This window comes from Hermetia illucens, chromosome 2, assembly GCF_905115235.1.
Source record: "Hermetia illucens chromosome 2, iHerIll2.2.curated.20191125, whole genome shotgun sequence".
Lineage (NCBI taxonomy): Eukaryota > Metazoa > Arthropoda > Insecta > Diptera > Stratiomyidae > Hermetia > Hermetia illucens.
This window is the reverse complement of record NC_051850.1, coordinates 37151115-37173634: the sequence shown is the minus strand read 5'-3', so window position 1 is coordinate 37173634 and position 22520 is coordinate 37151115. Positions and strand designations below refer to the sequence as shown.

The following is a 22520-nucleotide window of genomic DNA, read 5'->3' as shown; positions in this document are numbered from 1 at the left end:
TTCTAATAGTTTGGAGTTTGTCTGAAAGCTCTCATGGCTTCCATTTTTCTCCTTAGATGGGATCCTAAGTCCTTATTTCACCATGCGCCGGGCTTCGTGGTTCTCCTAACTTTGTGTCGCCAACTTGATCTGCTCCTGTATTTGAACCGTGAAGTTCCTCAGGTCGTTTTGGGGCTGTAGGTTCTGGATCAATTCCCTAAGTTTGATGTTGGCTACTCTGAAAACATCTTTGCACTTAACATCAAGGCTCTGTATCAAGATAGGTTTGTGATTGCTGTTCGAGTAGGAAGTATCAAGTGTTTCCTAGTTCCAGGAAGTGGTTACTGCATTTGTTAGTGATATATCCTGTATTGAAGACTTGCACACTCTGGCGTATGTTATTGTCGAGAAGGGGATCTTCCATTATTCGGTGGTCTGAAGTCGATATTTCAGATGTTATAAGGATGTTACCTTTCGCCAAGTTAACTTAGTCTCAAAATCCAATAGCTCTGGTATTGAAGTCTCCCATGATAATGACATTTTACAAGTTGCAGAGAAAGTTCATGAGTCTTGCAATCTTTTTACTGAAGTCTGCACTAGATACTTGGGGGTGATGTTGGGTTTACAATTTTGTGTTTCTGCAGTCAATATTTCATGTTCAGTGTCCAAATTGAGTTTTCTAAAGGGTGTTCCGTTGCGAAAGTAGAGTGCCACTCCGTCATATCCATCATCTCTCAATCTGGACACTAAACAATATCCTGTTATAAGCTTGCAAACCGGAGTAAAGTGAATATCATAGGTTTCTTGCAGGGACACTATGTCGATGTTGTATAAATTGTAAAATCTGGTAGCCTCATCTTTTAAGTTAACTATGCTTTGCACGTTATGTTGCAAGATCCTTACCATCAGGGCTTTTAAAAGGGAAATATTATGTTAAGAAAAGCGACTTCACGCACTCGCACACGCACTCTTCATAAATTCGTGAAACCATATTGACACAGGCAACAAACAAACAAACAAAATACGAAACTATTCTCCTAAAAAATTTCAAAACACTCACTATGAATTGTAATCAAACAAGACGCATGAATAACGCCTAATTCAAAACACATAATTCTCCGTGAGATTAGTTACTAAATAGTAAAAGAGGCAATAACCGGAAACGTATCTAGAATATGATTTCCTCAATTAATAGCTTTCATTTCTCTCCATAACAATTTAGATTCTAAGATAATTCAGTAGTCGTTTTACTACCATTTCACTACAATTCTCATTGAGGGCAGCAACGTCTAGTAGTCGAGAATAGGAGCCATATTTTAATTAACTGGTAGTGCAGCGTTCTAGTGTCTGTTTCTTCATTTTCTTGAATGGATTATCGTCGAGGGTTAGTAGTTCAAGCGTTAAACCTATTACAGGCTTGCAATGGTTAAGGCATTGAACTTGTTATCAGCTCCGTACTCAACCTTCCGTTTATAATTGGTATTTGAGCTCTGGAGTCTTAATCATTTCCAAGGGCTGGTAAATCTCCTTTGTTCGGAATTGATAGAGAGCTAGGAAGCATTGATAAAAGCTTTTAAACATAGCCGAGCCTAAGTGTAAATTTATGCCTATTAAGATTTTATTATTAGCATTTAAATTGCTCAGTGATTATATTGAATGATTCAGTGGTTTGCGGTATCAAAAAACAGAAACAGCTAATCAGCATGCCAACACATAACCCATGTTCGTCATTCAATTAATATTGGTTCAAAAGTAACCCATTCCATTATATATTTTTTCTATCTGAATATTTTCGCAGAAAACTTGTGATTAAGAAAATTTTTCCCTTTTCCAACAGGCTCTGCTATCAGGAACCACCCCAGACGATAACCACTGGCCACCAGATCTTATACTTCTACGAGAAAAGTTCACGGCGAAAGTCAATTGGAAATTGTTCATTTGCAAATGAAACATGAAGAAGAGGTACCAAAGATCCCCCATCCTCAAAACAAATTTTTCAACGGTCAATTCCTTTGTTTATTTCAGATGTCTCGCTTGAAAGACGAACACAAAAAACAACTCAAACGCAAAAACGAGCGAAACTCTACATTCGATTTGGCTCGAGACTTGGATCAGATTGTTTGTGAACGCGACAACTTGCGGGAACTGTCAACCACTCTTCGTTATTTGCTACAGGAACTGGCAAAATGTGTATCATTTTGTGAAATGACTTGAACAGTACAATAGTTGAGGAATTGCAGAAATATGGAGTGTTTATGAATCAAGGAGATCACAATGTGAGCGGAGGAGGCGACAATGAACAGTGTTCGGGTCTGCTGAATATATCAACGCAGTCTAATCATGAGCTGCAAAGCAAGATTTCCAAGTCTCTTCGATTGGTTCCCGATGTTTCCGCACTGTTGTCATTAATTGAAGATCCTACTTTGATTGGATTCATAGCGAATAACAATTCGGATGCAGAATTCGAATTAAAAGAGTGTTTAGATAAATTGAGAGCTGAAGCAAATGGACTACTTGTATTATCAGAAAAGTTGAATAAACATCGAGAAAAGGCTGATGAGACAAAAGAAAAGCGTGACAGTTGTGAGGAAGAGATGGCCTAAAAGCGGCTCCTAATCGTCCTTCAAAAATCAATCGTGCTAATTCCTTCAATGAAGGAATATTACGAGAACCCAATTCTGAAATCGTGGTTCCAAACTTAAGCCTCCCGGTGGATATCAACCGTTTGGAAATTTGTACCGAACAGGCTGGACAGGAAGAAATTTATTCATCAAATATTTCACCGAACAATGAACCAATTTCAATACACGAATTGCAAAATCGCTTAGTTAAGTCCTGAACGGGATCGTCTGTACCTTATTGAAGAGCTCCAACTAACAATTACCAAAAATAAGGAACTTGGAACTGAATTGAACGAATTACGCGAGCAACTAAAACAATTAGATTCATCACAAAGAGAAGACTTAAGTGAGGGATACGGTATTGGTGACATTCAATCTCCACCCCGTCTTCGACAGGAGAAGAAATCAAAAACATCATTTGCACAGCTGCAGGACAAAGCCAGAAATATACTAAGTACTCCTACGAAAAACATGTCTGATAACACATCATTTCTACTACATTTAATTGAGGAGTTCTGTCGAGAAGGCGATAAGATGGTGGAGGATAGCAAACGTGACCGCGATGACCTTCAAGCTCAGGTGAGTTTTGAATATTATTAATAATACGGCATGTAGCAGAACAACCTATTAATAGAGCTTCCGAAGCTAATTTATCATGCAATTGATGTAAATTTAATGTGTATCTTGCTAAATGCAAACGACAGCTAAAGCAAGCCGAGCAAACGCACAGACACTGTAATATATACAAACGCCAATAGCTGGCTATAATTAACTTCGCACATGCAAATCATTTTTACCTAACAGTACTTTTTTATGTAGAAAATTTACGAAAAATAAGTGTGTATGTTTTCGGTTTGTCTGAGAAAACTCCGCCATTGGGCTGGGTGTCTTTGCAAATAAACTAATCAGCGCAAATCGCAATTTGATCAATCTAAATCCCAGGCGGATATTAATATTCAAGATCAAAATAGGTTTTAAACTAAATACACAATACAAGAGTCAGATGAACAATTTTATGGGGATGCTGGATTTCTACCCAAGGGTCACAATTTTACCATCCAAGATAGAGTCGAAATTAGGAGAGTGGTGACATCCATCAGGGTACCCTCAAGGTTGAAGTATCGGCCTATCCCAAGTCCACGTTTGACATTCTTAGAAGTGAATGCGAAATCTCTCTCATATCAAAAAACAAGAACTAACGGCTTCGTCCAGGGCAGAGGCGACTCTTCAGACACCCTGGACGAAACCGTTAGTCCTTGTTTTTTGTAATGTAATGCTTGGGTGCTATGCCTCAAACGAGGGGGTCCGTGGACCAAAAAAACGTGGGTGTAAATTGCTCTCCATTTGACCCGGTTCAACATCATGAGGATGTCTCATAGTAAACGGCTAGGGAAGTCTTATGAGAATATGGTCTATTTGCGTTTTACTATTCCCACTATAAAATGTAGAAACCTGAGACAATCCTTTGATGAACCAAGAATTCATAAGCACGAGGTCATGGGTATCCGCAAAATCGATTAAACGCTCCCCACCCAGCTATGAGTTTATGCTGTTATCGTCTGCCTTTTCACCCACATGACCATTAAGGTCGCCGGCAATGATGAGATTGTCATCATCAGGCACATTGGAGGTCTTTGCATCGAGAAGTTGCCAGAAGGCATCTTTCTCGGCATCAGGTCGACCTGTCTGTGGTGTGTACGCAGTGAAGAAGTGAATGATGAGTGAGTCTGCTTCATCAGCCTGTCATCAAATCGCTCGACTTCTTTAATAGGATCATTTAAACTCTCTGCGATGGCAATGCTAACATCGTATTGAATGTTGAGCGTTACCAAAATAGAGAAGTTTATAGCCATTTTTACCGCGTTCGCGTTTTAAGTCGTAGCTTTTGGAACCCGTCCATCGGGTTCCTTGCAGAGCGCAGTTATCAATGCGCCTTTTCGGAATGGCTCTTGCGAGTTCCTCGATCTTTTCAGTTAAGGTGCCAACATTTATCGTGCAGACACGTATTTGTTTTGCTCGGACTACCCCTACCGATTTCTCAACAGGACCGAAGCCCATCTTGCCGGGTCGATCAAGGTGGACGCTCTAACCATTTTTCCGAGGCTTGTTACTCGATCCGATAATGTTGTTTCTAACGACATTGTATGCATTTTCTTAGTCGGCCTGTTGCGGGGACCTGTCAGCAAGAGAGATAAGGTATCCTACCTTCCTAGCATAGTGGAATAACTCCAAATATGCTTTATTTATCTCTCTCCCTGATTTCCGTACTTTATTTTTGTTTTACTGACGATAGTACAAAGTACGCTGCCTCAAACTCTCCTCCTTTGCGTGGGCTTAGGACCAGCATGCTATGTCAATAGCATGGCGGAGTTCTCCACGGGAGCATACTTAAAGGATAAATAAGCTTTCGTCCATGCTGGATTCCAATCCCTTTAGGTGCCTTTGGCTCGTCCGCCTCGTAGTTGCACTCTCGTGTTGCATCCTGGATATTATCAGGTTTGAGGGCCCAACTAAAATCACGGTCCAAAATAAGACTTCTTTATAGCGATAAAATTACCGACTGGTGAGCGACGATGACTATTAAATGCCTTCCGAACTTTCTCCTGGGTCTTGCTAAACTGCTCTGGTTTAATGCCAGTGAGTAGCTTAAAAGAGGTCCTCTGAGCATCTGCTACCAATTTATACGCTATCCCGAGAAAAGAACCGGAAAATCTCTTTTAATTGTCCGTAGAGTCGTGGGAATCTGTCGTAATAGGCAATTGGTTAATATCATTAATGATAATCGTTTTCCATATTGGATCAGGGCTTTGAAGTTTCTTGAGCACTTCATTCAAGACCATAATGATGCACTACCGTACACTGTAGGGAGCAATGTGGGTAGTTTTGCGTTCACTCGAGATTATTACCCTGATTTGACTCTGGTACTCATTCACCGTTGATATCATTGGTCGTGCAATATTTCTCGAAATGATGTAAAGGATTCCGATTCCCGAACATCGTCTTCTGCTAACCCAAATTTATTATTACCTCGCTTATTGTGGTAGGCTTGGGAGGATAAAGTCACACGAATTTAATGATTCGAGCGGTGCAATGTCACCTATGTAATAAGTAAGTATCAAGCGGAAACACTCTCCTTGAGTGGCGGGTTCAATAATTCAGCCTGTAGCTTAAGTACTGAGGAAGAAAGTAAGTAGCTTTCGAAATACGTATTTACTAACTATTAAAATATATTGTAGTAGGAGCAAGCTACCTATAATAGTTTTATTTTTATTAATAATAATAATCTCCTTGGAATTTCAAATTCCTCATATATTTTAGTCCAGTGCACCACGTTGCGTTCTGCGCCATCGTAAATCGCTCTGATAATAGCTATTAGTTTCTCTAAAATGCCCATCTTGTGTACAGTATTTTAGAGAGATTCCTTGTTTACTCTCAAAGCCTTCTCAAAAATCGATGACGAACAGGTGATATGATGATTTAAACTCCGCACACTGGTACACAATGATCCGAAGGGTATTCATTTGGTCAGTACATAAGGATCCAGAATGGCAACCAGCCTGCTTCCTGTCGGTCAACCATTCAAACTGTTTCTTAATGCGTACCAAGATAATTTCAACTGACACCTTCGCGTTGGCAGGAACCATACAAATACCCATCTAATTGTCGCACTCAAGACGGGTTTTCTTTTCCGGAATTTTAAGGGAATTTATTGGGAAAGATGTCAGATTCCCAGCGGAAGTAGCAACTCTGCCAAGACTACAGGGGTTGCATGGAAAATTTTCGTAGAGATCGTCTGTTCGGTTCGGAGGAGCAGCCCATATCCGCAAGTTATGATGGTTTGCTATATGATGTGCAAGTGGTGGAAGTTCACCAAATGTTATACCTCTAAGCTGCTTGTCGTCGTGGATGGTATCTACCATTAAAATTTCTAATAAGGCTATCGAGAGACTTATGATCATGTAGTTGTTTTCAACATCTTTTGCTTCCCTGATCAGTGCAATAATAAATCCCCTTTTGCCACGGCTCACGCAGTGCTTCAATTCCTGGGGTTTGTACGGTATTGAAATGCGCATCACGTTCGCGCCCACTCACAGTGGCAATGAAAGCCTTCAGTTCTCTATGCTCCACGATCCGTCTCACGTCCCGGCAGTCAGCCAGATCTTATTGCGCCCTTTGTAATTGCTTGTAGAAAGCATCCTTCTGCACTATATCGAAAACCCTCCGATGGTGCATAGCACTGTACAATTGTGTTGCTCCTTAACCTGGACCAGAGTCTTGCATCAGAATCTGAAACCGGCTCCCAGATCAAGAGAGCGTGCCTTGCTTTATCCATCAAAAACAGTCCAAAGTATAAAAGTATATTGCCGCGAGAGGGAGAGGAATACTCTCCATCATCTTACTTAGATCCAGAATGTTCAACTTATATCGTTGGAATTCTAACTCGAAAAAAAAATGAACTTTCTGGAGAACGTCGATACCGTTGTCGAGGAGCGTGCACACATCCTAGAAACCATAGTCCGTTTTCGATAGCCAAAGTTAGTCTATTCGTTGGTGATGTTTCGGTAGCAATAAAGTTTCGAAGTTTGCAGTTTGCAGTGGGAAGACTTTGAGTGTATTTTTAAGCCCCAATTCATAGGGAGCCCGTATTGGTCACACTAAATTCTAAGTAATAGTGATCTGACAGAGCTTGCGTAGCACCCGCCAGTTTCTAATCAACTCGTAATATTTTTTAACTACAAATTTTGGGTCAATTACTTCAGTTTTTGCGGCCCGACAAACTAATAACGTAGGAGGATGGGTGATGATAAAAAGACCAAGAAGCCAGAGCTGCTCCAAAAACTTAAAATGATAATTGACCGTGAAGGTTCGCCCAAAAATACTGAGTAAAACTGGAAACCCATGTGCTGCGATTGATAGAGAAGATCTAGTGCGGTTCACATCCTCAATCGATGTCTCTCCTGCTTGAGGTATTTAGGAGGTGCATCATTAGTCCTTAGAAATGGAGGATACTCCACATTGGACGCCATTTGTAATTAGTTATCTGGAGTGAGCACTTGCACACTTCCGTGCTGTACTCCTGCGCGCGGACTCTCACGGTCAATACCGCCATAACTTTAGATAAATCATTACAGAACATTGGGGTTCACCCTACGTTCGCAGTCGTGAGACTAACTAAAATCAAATAGCTGCAATTTTGAACGGGAGCAGGATTGCATTTGCTACTTCCCTGACGAATATATTGAGCATTTGCATCACAACTCATTAAGAGTTCAGAACCATATATGATACCAGATCCGTTAGTTATACGTCGGTGGAGGACACAGAGAATCATTGCGTAATTGCCGCAACTAAATCTTGGGCACAGAATTGTTCAGCAACTTTTTTAGGGCATTTTTTTTATGGATCCTTCATTGGATCCAACCTCCTTTACTGATCCAATACCAAAGATTTCGCAAAATCGAACCCATGGCGCTTGTGCCCGAAAAATATAAGGATCTTGCAATTTTACCAGCCTTATTGCCAATAGAAAGGAAGAGGCTAGGAAACATTGCAATTTCGTTTGATTAACCTTTGAGTTTTTAGACACAGCTCACCGTTAAGGAGGTCATCTCGTGTGTCGGATCCGCGGAATCGATTTTTTTTGGCATCAATTGTATCTGGATATAGTGCAGAATATATGGACAAAGCGATTTTTTGATATTCGGAGTCGTTCGGGAATTATAGTGTTAAACACGTGATGATTCACATGTCAGATTTACGTCGATCGCCGTAATAAAGCTCGTGTTTATCGGTCCGAATGACCTTCGAATGACTTCGCTAAAAGGACAAGAATTGAAGCCAAGGCTGTACATGTGTTTCTTCAAGAAACCTAAAGTTTATTGACCAGGTATAGTAGATTAATGGTCAGTTAAGGTTTTATAGCTAAAAATCGCATTCTACTTTTTAAATGTGTTTTTCTCGAAACTGCATGTTGAAAATCGGCTGCCACCATAGCCCAAAATCTATCCAACGAAATTCTTTGAAATTTTCACAACTTATTCGAATATATTTCTACGGTCCGCAAACTAGGATAATTGCGATTCTTTCGGTAGTTTTTTTTCTCCATTGAAGAAGCCTTGAAAAAACACCAAAATTTACAAAAAAAGTTTAACACGGCACCAAAAATTTATCTTTTAAGATTTTTCATAAATCCTAGTTTGCGGAGTCTGTCGTTAGAATGCCGTTTACTTTTTTCTTTAAGATGAACGCAACGCCCTCTGGCGTGGCATAAGAAAAAACACTTTTTTTGGAGATGGGAGTGTAAATTGTTCTGTATTTCAGTAACCAACTATGTGATCGGGCTGGAAAAATTATTATGCACGCCCAAGGTATTAATCAATGTATAGTGAAAAATTCGTGTTTGTATCTTTATCCAGGTTTTCACAACAAATTTCTAAAAAAACCAAAAAAAAAATGGCCCTCACACGGGATGACCCCTTAACAGAAAAGTCTGCTGTATGTATTCATAATACAGCCCTCCGCAACACATATAAGGGGGAAGTCAACTGATGCTCAAGGTGTGGGACAGTGAATCAATGCCTGACAACTGGCAACAAGGCATTATCTGTCTCATACATAAAAGGGGAATATCACGCAGTACCATGTATAAGATATTCTTCGCTATCTGGCTAAGTCGGATAACCCCATCCGCCCAGGACACGATTAGCCCATACCAAAGAGGCTCCACTTCAGGCAAATCAGTCACAAATCAGATTTTCTTTCTGCAGCAAGCGATGGAAAAACTGTTGAAATATCACATGAGTTGCACAATCTTTTCATATACTTTAAAGTCGCCTGTGACAGCATAGCCAGGGTAAAACTGTACACGGCCATGAGAGAATTCGGTATCCCGACAAAATTTATAAGACCGACTAGGCTGACCCTGACCAATGTGCGAGGCCAAATTCAGCCAGCAGGATCACTCTCGATGCCATTCAACATCAACAACGATCTAAGACAAAGGAGTGCCCTAACATGCGTCCTCTTCTACCTGGTCCTGGAGAAAGTGATTCGCAATGCAGATATAAATACAAGAGGCACCATCCTCTTGAAATCCACCCAATTACTGGCCTAAACTGACGATATTGACATTATGGGAAGAACGAGCCGAGACGTACAAACTCCCTTCGTCCAGATCGAGCAGCAGGCAAGATGAAGCACATGGTGACAACGACAGCGCCAGAAACGAAAGAACGAACGACATCGAATCGTACTGGTTAAACGAAAACAATAAAGATAAAAGACTACAACTTTGCGACCGGTGGAAATTTCTCCTATCTAGGCTCAAAAATCACAACCGATACAGCTATGATGGTTGTTAGCTGCCAGCAGAGCCTTTTTCAGCTGTCAAAAACTGTTTCGTCTCAATATAGGGTCAAAGTTCTTACTCTACAAGCCTATGATCTAGTCAGTCCTTATGTATTCTTCGGAGACCTGGGTTTTCTAGCAAAAAAAAACAAAAATTGCGAAATCTTGGCCACGTTCGCGAGGAAGAATCCTCTGAAGATTGTTTAGCTCCTTACAAGAGGATAGACGATTCCGTAGCCCACATAACGACGAAATCTATGAGCAATACATCGACCGTCTGGTTGTGGATAAAATCCGGCTCAACAGGTTACTGTGAGCGGGTCACCTAATTCGTATGGATGAAGATGATTCAGCCCGAAAAAGTTTAAAAGGGCAATATCTATGATAGAGAAAGAGGACGGGCAGACCCTGCCTGAGATGGAGTGATGGTGTAGGTCAGGACGCCAGACAGTTTTTAGGGATATCGAATTGGTGGACCTCGGCGTAAACGCGGGGTGTTTCGAGTTCCCTACTAAGGCAGACTTAGACTGGGTATCGGTTGTTGTACCGTTGATGATGTATGTAGCGGTAGTTTTATCGGGGTTGACTGTCTGCCCCCATCTTCTACCGAAAAATCCGGTTTCTTGAGCCCAATTTCTCTGGATATTACCCCACCTGGTGGTGCAGGATTACCCACATCCTGACTTCCAAGGAGCATCGCCTACTTTCAAAGAGCCTTTCGCAGGCGTTGGTTGGTTCCAAGATTCACGGTATTCCACTTCTTTGTGCCTGAAGTTTCTTTAATTGTTGGAGTCGCTGTACTCTCCTCTGTGGTTAGACCGGTAGATACTAAGTGCATGTTTTCCACGGAAGTGGAGAGCATTCACAGAATTTGCCCGTGAAGCAGCATATATCTGGTGAAGCCTCCAAAATCTTTGCATTGGCCCCAAAATAATTGCGTAAAGTCGCGGGTGGATTCGAGATCTCGAGAAATGATCACACAGTCTCCGTAGAAAAATGACGTTGCCTTTGCAATTGATTGGCCGTGACAATGAAAATTAAAGTCGATTGAGCATTATTTAGCTGATATATAGAGCCTGCCCGCGAAAGGTTTGTAGTATTTACTTATAGACGCATTTTGACATGAATCATAGGGTAAACACCCCGTTGAGTTGGATGCAAATTGATTAATCGCTCTCTCTCTTCTGAAGAAGGAAAACGAAATATAATGTAGTTCTATCACATCCCCGAACTCCCAAAGATACTAAACAGCCAAAGATCCCCCAAGAAAACTTAGTCGAACAGACAAAGAATTTTCCTATTAAATATACAAAACCACACGAATATTAAAACTTTCCCAGATTCGCCATAATTTTTCTCTCTCTTTTTGCTTTGAGCTAATAACATGCTGTTGATATTTGTTATTCCCCATCTCTTCTTTTTTTGTTTTCTATTTTTTCCTCGCTGTAAACCATCTCCCAGATTGACGCAGCCGATAAAAAGCTTAAAGATACACGACAATTTCTGGATATACAAGCTTCGGATCGGGAAGCAGAACGCGATGAATTTGTAAAAGAAATTGAAAAACTTAAGTTGCAAATTCGTGAAAAAAGAAAAGGAACGCATCTCATTCGAGATGGCTTCGAAAGAGGTGAGTACCCCAAACGAACTTGAATATATAAATGTTTCTCAAGAGTCTATGCAGTAGATGCAGAATTTTCACGGTAGAAAGTAGATGATTCGGATATAATTTTACTAGTGGAATTATTCTATTTTTATGTAGTTTTTTCTTATAAGTTTAATCTGCACTCGGGGTTGATTTAAATTAATAAACGCGATTTCCGGATAGTGTTTGGTTTTTGGGACCTATGTTTGATTTAAATCGGCAAAATGTTCGATGTATCACTATTTGTAAGTTACATTAAATATATGTTTTCCGTGTGTTTCACAATATGTTGTGAAGTCTGCCACTGCCATTAGCCTATTCATGCTTAATTTTGGCGCTTTGCCATTACATGTTTCCTCATTCTCGGTGTAGCTTACTTACAAAATTTTTTACACTTATCGTCTGAATTCAGAGTCTCATAAGCTTTCAAACACTTGCATGCTTCTAGCACACTAAAATAAGGACTAACTCCAATGTAAGTTAAGGAAATTTGTCTCTACCTAGATTTTTAGTCTTCTGTGAATGTCTCCATTGAACAAACTATGAAAACTAATAAAACTTTATTTTCTACGCCATTCAGTTCGAGCAAATGGAACAGCAGATCCGGGACCTAACGCAACAAGTGTCCGAGTATGAAGCCCAGAAAGATAAATTGGAGATGGAATTGAAAGCATCAATCGACAAAATTTTCGTTCTCAGGGAAATCATCACCGATCTGGAAACACAAGTCGACACCAAAGCGCTGAACGAAAATGTGCTCAATGAAAAGGTTAAGGTAAGGAAACATGTCTACATTGCTTAAAGGGGAGCTCGTATTTTTTTGTTGTTTGTTATTATCCGACTTGCCATTTGCTTTACATGCCTTCCATTCGAAAATGTATTCCCAACGCTCCCCTTAACGAGATTCCACGTTCATGGGGAGCTGTTACACGGGACGTCCAAAAGATCCAATCTCGTTTTAAATAAACAAAAAATAAATATTTCCTCACATTGCCCTTCATCACCCTAAAAATAAATACAATGTAAATATTTCATTCTGATATTTTTTAGGAACTGGAAGCATTCATCACGACACAAGCTCGTTCAAATGAGACTCTTCATCAAGAAGTAGAAAGTTTGAAATCGGAAATAGGTCACGGCTACCAAGAGCGTATTGCCCAATTGGAGGAACAATTACGGAATACACGCACCAGCTCTGAACAGAACATCGCCATTGAACAATTCACAGAACAGGTACAGATCCCATCTCGACCTTTGTACATTTCTATGTGTCCTAATTCCTACATTTCTTGGTCAATTTCTATTTATCCAGCTACGTGATATCGAAACAACATTAGATCAAAAGACGAAAACATTAGAATCTCTTCATGCTGCCAATTCAAATTCATTGAGTGATAATTTCTCGGAAGATGTTTTCCGTACAAAATTTACCGAAGGAAACAAATCCAACTCCGCAGGCTTCGCCTATAAATACACCACGACATCATTCTCTGCCAATTGATGAAGTACAACGTGTTTTCCAAAAACTTTCGAAACATACAAGGGTTGAAGAGGCCGCTATTAAACGGATAAAAGATCTGGAGATGCAAGTGGCGAGTATAAGGACTGGTTATGCGGTGAGTAGCTTTCTATTACAGCAGTTCGTGGATTTTGATAGAATTTAAATGAGGCAAGAAAAGAAAGATGATTGATTGATTAGGATCCTGGGCCTGTATAATTGTTCAACCTCCTGGTGGTGTCTCATGATTTCCACTCTCATTGTATCAATTGGAATCTATGAGTATTTCTAGATTACTTTTACTTTTACTTGTTTGAGTAATAAATCGTGGCCATGAATTTGAATGTGAAGAGTTTACACAGATCCATCTTAGTCCCAGCGATGGTGTGAGCTTTTGATCTTCTTGCGCTAAAGTCATTTTTTCTATTTGAAACTTACATAGGGTAGAATCGGAGATTTCAAGCGAACCAGCTTTGAACAAACAAAAGTTTATTAAAACCGGTTCAATGTCTGTCATTTTTTATCGATAGAAACCCCGCGGAACCGCTGTAAAGCATTACTTCGCGGGGAGGACTGCGCTCTTCAAGCGACCAAACCTCCTTGCGCGCTCCGCTTTTCCAAGTTCCACCTGTATACTTTTGATTACGGAGTTCACTGTACATCAATTCCCCTCCGACTTCAGCATTTCCCCCGACGATGTTCTGCGGGCTTATGTTGATTTTCGGAGAGTCTTCCAGGCTCTTCCTCTCGGAGTAAAATCGTGGACAGTGGAACATAACATGCTCCGGGTCCTCAGGTTTGCAAACTACATTCAGGACAAAAGGGCGAATCATCCAGCCCGAATTGGTGCAGATACTTCGTGAAACCACCATGTCCTGACATGGATTTCATCAGATGGTAGTTAATCTCGCCGTGTTCTCGCTGGATCCACCCTCAATACGGAGAACCAAAGCGTGGGTTCAACGATCCCTCTGCGAGTCATCCCACCATTGCTGCCGCTTTTCCAACGATTCTCGCCTTGCCACGAAGTGGATTCGTTCGCCTTTCCTCGTACGGGCAGCGTGGCTCACTTGCCAGAATGTCCATCGGGATCATCCCCGTAATAACACACGCCGCGTCGCCTAATATTGTTCTGAAGGCGCTGCACACCCTAAGCGCCACTAAGCGGTAAGTCATATTTATCATCCTCCGATAACTCTCACACGCTAATGCTTCCCCCCAAACTGGTGTCACGTACAATAGTGTAGAGCAAACCACTCCGGCCACACGCTTCAGGTTGTTTCGCGACAGCAACCATGAATAGATCATCCGCGAAACCGATTATCGTGGCCTCCTTTGACACGGGAAGGACAAGGTCTCCATTGTACATCACGTTCCACAGGAGAGGACCCAACACTGAACCCTGTGGTACTCCTGCGCTGACGGTGTACTGCTTGGATTCCTCATCTGTATCGTACCAAAGTGTCCTCTCCGAAAGGCAACTTTCGAGAGTCAAATAACTAGGGACACCCGTTTTCTCACCGAATTCTCGCTTGCTGGTCCGTATAGCCTGCTTAAGCCTCCCTCTAAGGTTCACATATACTTGTCGTTTCTCGTCGAAGTCTGGTCTTCCTCCAGATCGTTGAGAGATCTTTCTAGCTCGAAAACACGCAGCCCGCAACTCTGCGTTCTTTTCATTCCATCAATAGTTTGACCGCTGTTTTCCGAAGATTCGCTGTCTTGGCATAGCAGCGTCGCATGCTCTCGTTATGCGTCCCAGCATTTACTCTACCTTTTCCGAAGCCGCATCATCGGGATTGTAGCCTCCGAATAGTATCTCTATTATTGCATCCTCTTCAAACCTTTTCACGGACCAGCCCTTGTTTCCAGCTCTACGGGAGCACACATCGCCCCATATTCGATTTGGAGGAAAATGTCTTGGTGGTCGCTATGACTATACTTCTCACTGACAAACCATGTCATTCTCCTCGCAATCTGATACTCACATATGTCAGATCAACTATTGAGCCCGACCCTGTCCTACGAAAAGTGGAAGCATTTACCCGTATTTCCAAGTCTTGATGTTCATACTGCGACTGCCCCAGTCCACGACCCATGCGTTGAAATCGCCCGCTATCTTGGGGTTTCGGCTTTTTGCATCCGGGACTAGCATACATAGCATTCCTTCGAATTCTATTATCGTCGCGCTTCCTAATAGTTCCTCATATCATATTAAGCTGGTAACCGAAGTGTTCTATTTCCGGTATCCCGAATTGTTTTAGATGGGTCAAAGATTGTCCGTTTAAGGGTTAAGAGAGTTCTTAGTCCGCATCCAGTAGATGACGGATCGTAGAAATTGGTCCATGGGTTATTTTTTCAACTTAAGCACTCTGTCCTGGGAGCACCGTGAGAGAAAGTAGCTGCAGATGTATCGAATTATAATCAGTGCGAAAATCGGCTTGTCCAGGACTAACCTTGACCTAATCAATTTTTTTTATTGATATAGATTGACTGATGAAGGACCGGACCAACTGAAAAAAAATCGTTGTCCACTTTTTTGTTCCACGGACACTTTTAAAAACAAACTGAAGACTGCTTGATACGTATTTTGGTACCTCCATGCTACCTACTTCAGTGGAAATGTAGTTACCCAAATACGTATCTGCAAAAATAACAAAAACACTGACCTTAAGGAACGATTTTTATTTTTTATTTTAAAGAATTGAGTAAGTAAGGACGACGGCCAGAACTATCCGGTTAAAGACTGTTTTTAAAATCATGCTTGGTGGGGATATTTGCCTTGACCACGGATACTTGATATGTAAACTAAGAGTGAGAGTGGTAACATAATGTTCAATGTGACAACATTTGGGGCGCGGGGTTTGAAGTACGCCGCCATGATCAGTTTTCAGTTTGAGCTTGGGCACAGTTCCAAATGAAATAGTATCATTTAAGAAAGTATCACTTAACCTAGTATGAAAGGCCCTTATCTTTAAGAACCATTGAAATTGTCGACAGAATATTTGAGTTCAGATCGATCGTTGATCGAATGATCAGGTTTGAGCCACAATAATCATCTTCAGGTTTTACTAATGAATTCACATGGATCGTAAAAGAGATACGAAGGCCTAGTTCATTCAGTGCTCGTCTTTCGATTTCATTACTTTGAGTTGTTTATATTTTACTTTTGGATCATCTACTTATCTATAGCTATCAAGCATCATAATTTTTTTGGATAGGGGAGTTGAAATGCGTACATGCACAAAGTGCTAGTCTCCCATTTCCTCGATCACACTATCGGCTAAAACACCTGGCCTTCGGGAGGGCGTCGGCCCTTACAAAGACGTGCGGGCCTGACTGCAGATCCCTGGGCACGCTGGCAACGTTTTTCGCATGGTTGATGGATAGCGATGGTTTGATCCGGCAGAGGCAACAGGCCGTTTGAATTTAGGTTCAATTGTACGTCGCGCACCGGGTCGCTGAGGACCTTCTGGTTCTCCCCGTATACAAATTCGGCCGGGTTTGCAGCAAACTCCTCACAGTTGATTGTCCGTAGGCCAAGTAGGACGCCATCTTTCAAGCATCCCGTTGAACTGGGGGTGGCAGGCAGTAATTCGGTGGCGTTTGAAACCTAGGAGTTTGTCTAACTTCGAGAAAAGAAAGGGTTCAAGCGCATTCTATGGTCAATTGATGATGATCGTCGGGCATACCAAAGCGTGGAATCCACTCTCGACAGACGCCCTCGGCACACGATAGTGCCGTAATGGCTTCTAGGGTAATCCGTCAGACCACCGCGTGATGATGATTGTGTGGCATTGCCTGAAAATTTGCTAATCTAGCAATGGGACAATGATATCGAGGTGAATGGTGTGGCCAGCACTCGGTGGACCTGGGAAACAAACCCACTTCTTTTTTCACATGCTTCGAACTTTTAAACTTCTGGCATGCGATGCACTATCTGGCTTAAGAATTGATGTCCTTGTTCAGAAATAAATGTAATCAGTTCGGACACCTGTGTGCATCAGATCGTGATCGGCGTTAAATACTCACTTGCGGAGAGCGGTCTAAATGTATCGCTTTGGTCTATTTGCTGAGGTCGCGCAGTGTAATGTAGAGATCGAACGGAAAATGAAGAACTCCCTGAAATTTTGTTCGGAATTGCTCCTGAGGCCATGAAGAACTGCGCCGTCCTTCTGCGCCTCGGTGATTGTCGGGAAATCGATTGTGGCGGGGATCTTGCCCTCCTCAATGCGTGACAAAGCATTAGCAACTACATCGTCTGCCAGACACGTGCTGGATATCGCAGGTGAACTGGCTTATGAAGCTCAGGTGCATGAGTGGACGAGAAGACGCTTTGTCGGGTTTTGTTTTAAGGCAAATGTAAGAGGTCTGTGGTCCGGGGCTTATCTTCGGGTCTAACGTGCATGTCGAAGTATTTCACTGTCGGCTTCGATAAAACCATGGTTCCATCAACTTGAATAGGAAGGAACTCTATCTTTGGTCAGGATGGCCATTTCGGTTTTTTTCCTGAGCTAGGGAGAATCCATGCTCGGTCATTCATCTGATGATTCGCCGCATCACCATCCGCAGTGTGCCGTGACCTTGTCCAACCGTGCTCAGATGCTATTCATCAGGTCCCTCGAATCGTATCAGATTATCACATGAGGCTTTCCAAAGCTCCGGACCAAGAACAGATCCGTGAGTTGCCCCCGATGTTCCGCGAACTCCGAATTAAATGCGATAATAATAAAATTGAAACAAAAACAATAAATGATTCTGATATGATGTTCTATAAACTCATTTTTACTTCTCACTTTATACTACTTATCTTACATGGTCCGTTACTCATTTCACATATACGTTACTTGTCTATGGCTTTATGAACTCTGCACAGGTGGTAGTTAGCTTTGACCCTTCGTGGATGGATTCTTTAATGACATTGTACGTTTTAAAAATTTTGGCTTCAGCTTTAAACCCGAATCGAATTGAGTTTTTTTTTCAGAACAACTAACTCTTCTAATTTGCAGCCGTTCGCATTTCATGGTCGTATATTTTAGGTTCTTTTTGGTTCTCGTTTTGGATCGTCATTATCTATTCTCTGGCGAATTCCTTCACGTTCTTAACGTCTGCTCTCACGCTGTTCCCCAGGGGCTTTGGTCTGCCTCTGTGCAAAGCTCCTTGAAGCATTCTCGCTTGCTGGTCCGTATAGCCTGCTTAAGCCTACCTCGAAGGTTCACATATGCTAGCCGTTTCTCGTCGAAGTCTGGTCTTGCTCTAGATCGTTGGCAGATCCTTCTAGCACGAAAACATGCATTCCGTAGCACCGCGATCTCTTCATTCCACCAATAGTTTGAGCGCCTTTTTGCGAGAACTCGTCGCGTCGGCATAGCAGCGTCGCATGCTCTTGTTATGCGTCCCATCATTTGCTCTACCTTTTCCGTAGCCGCACCACCGGGACATTGGCCTCCCAATAGCATCTCTATGAATGCATCCTCCTCAAGCCCTTTCACGGACCAGCCCCGGTTTCCAGCCTCACGGGAACACGCATCGACGCATGGCCCATATTCGATCTGGAGGAAAATCGCCTGGTGGTCGCTGTGAGTATAATGCTCACTGACAAACCATGTCATTCTCCTCGCCAATGTGGTACTCACATATGTCAGATCGACTATTGAGCCCGACCTTGTCCCACGAAAAGTGGAAGCGTTTCCCGTGTTGGCAAGCACCAAATCTAGCTCCGCGAAAGCCTCGAGCAGGATACGGCCCCTGGTGTTCGTAGTGCGACTGCCCCAATCCACGGCCCACGCGTTGAAATCACCAGCTATGATCTTGGGGTTTCGACTTCTTGCATCCGAGACTAGCATACCTAGCATTCCTTCGAATTCTGTTATCGTCGCACTTGGTGGAGCATAGCAACTATAAATATAGATACCAGCTATTTTTGCCCTGACGAATCCAACTTCCGGAAACTCCATCACTTCTTGAATGGCCTGATTTCCACACGCCCATATTGCCGCCTTACCGGTTTCATCTGCAGTCCAGGCACCGCTCTTATTGTTGCGATAGGGCTCGCTGATTATGGCAGCTTCGATTCCCTTCTCATAGATGGTCTGCGAGAGAAGGTCTTGCGCTGCCTCGCAGTGGTTGAGGTTGATTTGTATCAACCTCATTTTTTTACTGCATTCAAGGCTCGCCTAAACACTGGGCATCTGCTGCTGCCTGCAACGTGCCGACAGTCGATGCCCTTTTTTTCCTTGCAGAGCATGCATTCAGGCTCAGCCTTGCATTCCCTGAACATATGGCCTTCTCCCCCACATTTTCTGCAACATTTTGACCTGTCACAGTCACCGGTGCATTTCGCCGCTATGTGGCCGAATTCCAGGCATCTAAAGCAGCGCTTAAGGGATACCTGCTCCCTGAGTCGGCAAACGACCCAACCTATTTTTACTTTCCCAGCCGCCAGCAGTTTGAACGCTGCTTCAGTTGGTAAGCTTATAGTTGCCGTTTGCGTGCCTCCGTATGCCTTCCTCAGTCCCCTGATTGCGGAATCTTGCAAGCCAAGTGGTCCGAACTGCTTTTCTAGGGCGTCACGGATATCCTCCTTGGTCGTGATTTCGTCAATGTCCTTGCATTCGATGACAAGCTCCTGCTTTCTGGCCCGTACTTGAGCTTCTTCTCCTAAGGACTTCTCCACCTTGCCGAGGAAATTTTCTACCGTTTTGCCCGGAGACTTCTTCAGCTCCAGCATCAAGTCTCCTTTCTGGGAGCGTCTGATTCGGCTGACGTTTTCTCCAAGGTCCATCAGCTCAGGATCGGATTTGACCTTCCTAAGGATATCGGCGTAAGTCATATCCCCTTTTTTGGAGATGATGATTAATTCGGGCCGTAATCTTCTTTTCTGCGTCGTGTTTTTCCTTCCACCAACCTTGGTCCATGCTTCCTTGGTCCCTTTTTGAGGCTTTGCCTCCCTTGGGTCAATTGGAGCCGGCGCCGCAGTTTCCACGATGTTGGTAACTTTGTTTCCCTTGCCTTTTGCCGGTGAGAGGCCTTTTTGCCTTTTCGCGTCCTGTGAGCATCCGAAAGAATCGTTCGCGCACTCTCTACTCCTTTTTTCAAGTTTACCGCCCTTTGGATGTTGAGGGGGTGTCACTTGTGTTGCCTGGGTGACGCTTGATTTCTTCGAGGCGTTTTTTTCTTCCTTGGCACCATTGTATAGTACCCGAATGGTACGCACCATGTTTTTGATGGCCTGGTGCACGTTGTGTTTGTCCTTAATAAATTCAGACAACTCTATTATTTTACCTCCGAGTAGGGCAAACGATGATTCTTCCGGACTCTGACATAGCTCCTCCGCTTGGTTTTCACGTTGGGCGCTTACGTACTTATTAGCCTTCCGAATGCTTCCCAGATTTCCTTCCTTCATCAAGGTTGATTTCGGAGGAGATCGCGCTATCGTCGAGCTTCTCTTAAATGGATCAACCACTAAGTCCTGCGACATATTTCGACCAGGTGTAGTTACCCCGCTATGGGCTAATACCTGACCAGTTTGTGCCCCATCTTTTCTTGGGTTTTGAACAGGCGTTCTCGGGAGTGATGTACTCCTTTTAAATGCCTCTTTCTCCAGGCTACTTGTAGTATTTGATGCAACGGTGGCCAAGTAATCCACCACCGAGGCACTGCAGTCGAGGGATATCGACGGCCGGGAGCCTGCTTGCCCACTCCCAAAAGCCGCCGGTACTGGGTTTCCGAAGCCCTGCACCGTAACTTTATTCTCCTTCTGTTCCTCCATGTTTGGTTTTATTTCTGGGTATCCTTCCCATAGCCAATTTTTATCCACGGGCGGGCGTTTACTTCCCACCTACCCGGCCTGCGCATAAGCATGCCCATACACGCACACCTGCAAATGCGTATATGTGCATATTCCTACGCATCCGCCGAGCATTCCCTTATCCGCACGAAGGGACGCGCCTGATGGGAGATTTGGCAACTCCGCACAGGTCTGTCTGTCTGTCTGTCTGTCTGTCTTTTTTTTTTTTTTTTTTTTTTTTTTTTTTTTTTTTTTTTTTTTGAGGAGGTGGAAATCTTCAAAAGACACTGGTCTGGACACACCAGCGTGTGGGATTTTTACCCACTAAAACCACCCCCGACTCCCTCCCTGCCCCGCGGCACCACCATAAGGTATTACATCACGGGGCGGAGTCAGCTCACTCTAGCTCAATCCCATTTCTTCTATACGCGGCGCACGTGACCGCGCTTTTCTGCTTTCCTCTGCCTTTCGCAACTTATCTTGAATCGATGCGATCATGGAGTTGACCGCATCCCAATTCTCTTGATGTGCTAGCATTTTCGGCACCAGATTTTCTGGTACCAGCACCTCTCCTAGAGTCTCCTCTAGGTTCCTCCTTTCTTCCACAAATCTCGGACAGTGGAAGAATACATGCTCTGGGTCCTCTGGGACTCCATCGCAATTTGGACAGTCGGGTGAGGTCTCCAATTTAAACCTGTGAAGGTATTGGAGATATCCTCCATGTCCCGTGAGAAACTGGGTGAGATTATAATTAACCTCACCGTGTCGTCTCTCCAACCACTCCCTGATGGCAGGAATGAGCCTGTGAGTCCACCGACCCTTTCCCGAGCATTCCCACCGCTCTTGCCATCTATTTATGGATCTCTCCCTCTCAGCCTTCTTCGTCTGCAATAAGGGAGAGATTGGCTTCGCATGGTATATATTCGCCATCTCATCTGCCAAGATGTCAATGGGCATCATTCCAGAGATGACGAATGCTGCATCATCTGAGACAGTCCTGAAGGCAGAGCATACCCTCAGGGCTGTCCTCCTGTAGACTGCATTCAGTTTGCTAGTGTTAACTGATATCCGCAACGCCTCGCTCCAAACTGGGGTCGCATAGAGCATAATTGAGGTCACCACCCTGGCTATAAGCAACCTAGAGGTATGCCGTGGCCCTCCCACGTTCGGCATCATCCTGGCCAGGGCCATACTGGCAGTGGATGATTTATCACAAACATACTGTACGTGTTGCTTATAGCTGAGCTTCCTGTCTATCACCACCCCCAAGTATTTGATGGCCGGCTTGGAAGTGATGATATGATTCCCGACTTTAACACAGGCGTAATTTCTCTTCCGGCGCTTCGTGATGAGGACCGCTTCCGTTTTTTCCTCCGCAAGCGTCAGACCAGAGCTCTCTAACCAGCATTTGACAGCACTGATTGCCTCGCTTGAGTATAACTCAGCATCTTCGAGATGCTTTGAGACAACAACCAGTGCAATGTCGTCAGCGTAACCCACCACTGTGGCTTCCTCCGGAAGGGGAAGATTAAGTACATCGTTGTACATGATGTTCCACAGTAGTGGGCCCAATACGGAGCCCTGCGGGACACCCGCGGAAACGACGTACTCCTGCGGTCCGTCATCAGTGTCGTACCAGAGCCT

The 22520-nt window shown here is 43.3% G+C and overlaps 1 protein-coding gene and 1 pseudogene across 1 annotated transcript in view; both read left to right on the top strand.

The window, feature by feature from the left end:
• The window catches only part of LOC119650209, a 45774-nt pseudogene extending 42826 nt beyond the window's left edge, over positions 1 to 2948 (top strand).
• Positions 1 to 22520, top strand: part of LOC119650208 (golgin subfamily B member 1-like) — a 124517-nt gene that overhangs the window by 64637 nt on the left and 37360 nt on the right. The window contains 4 exon segments of the mRNA XM_038052774.1: positions 12173 to 12367; positions 12643 to 12825; positions 12905 to 13006; positions 13008 to 13208. Coding sequence (XP_037908702.1) covers positions 12173 to 12367; positions 12643 to 12825; positions 12905 to 13006; positions 13008 to 13208 — 681 coding nt within the window.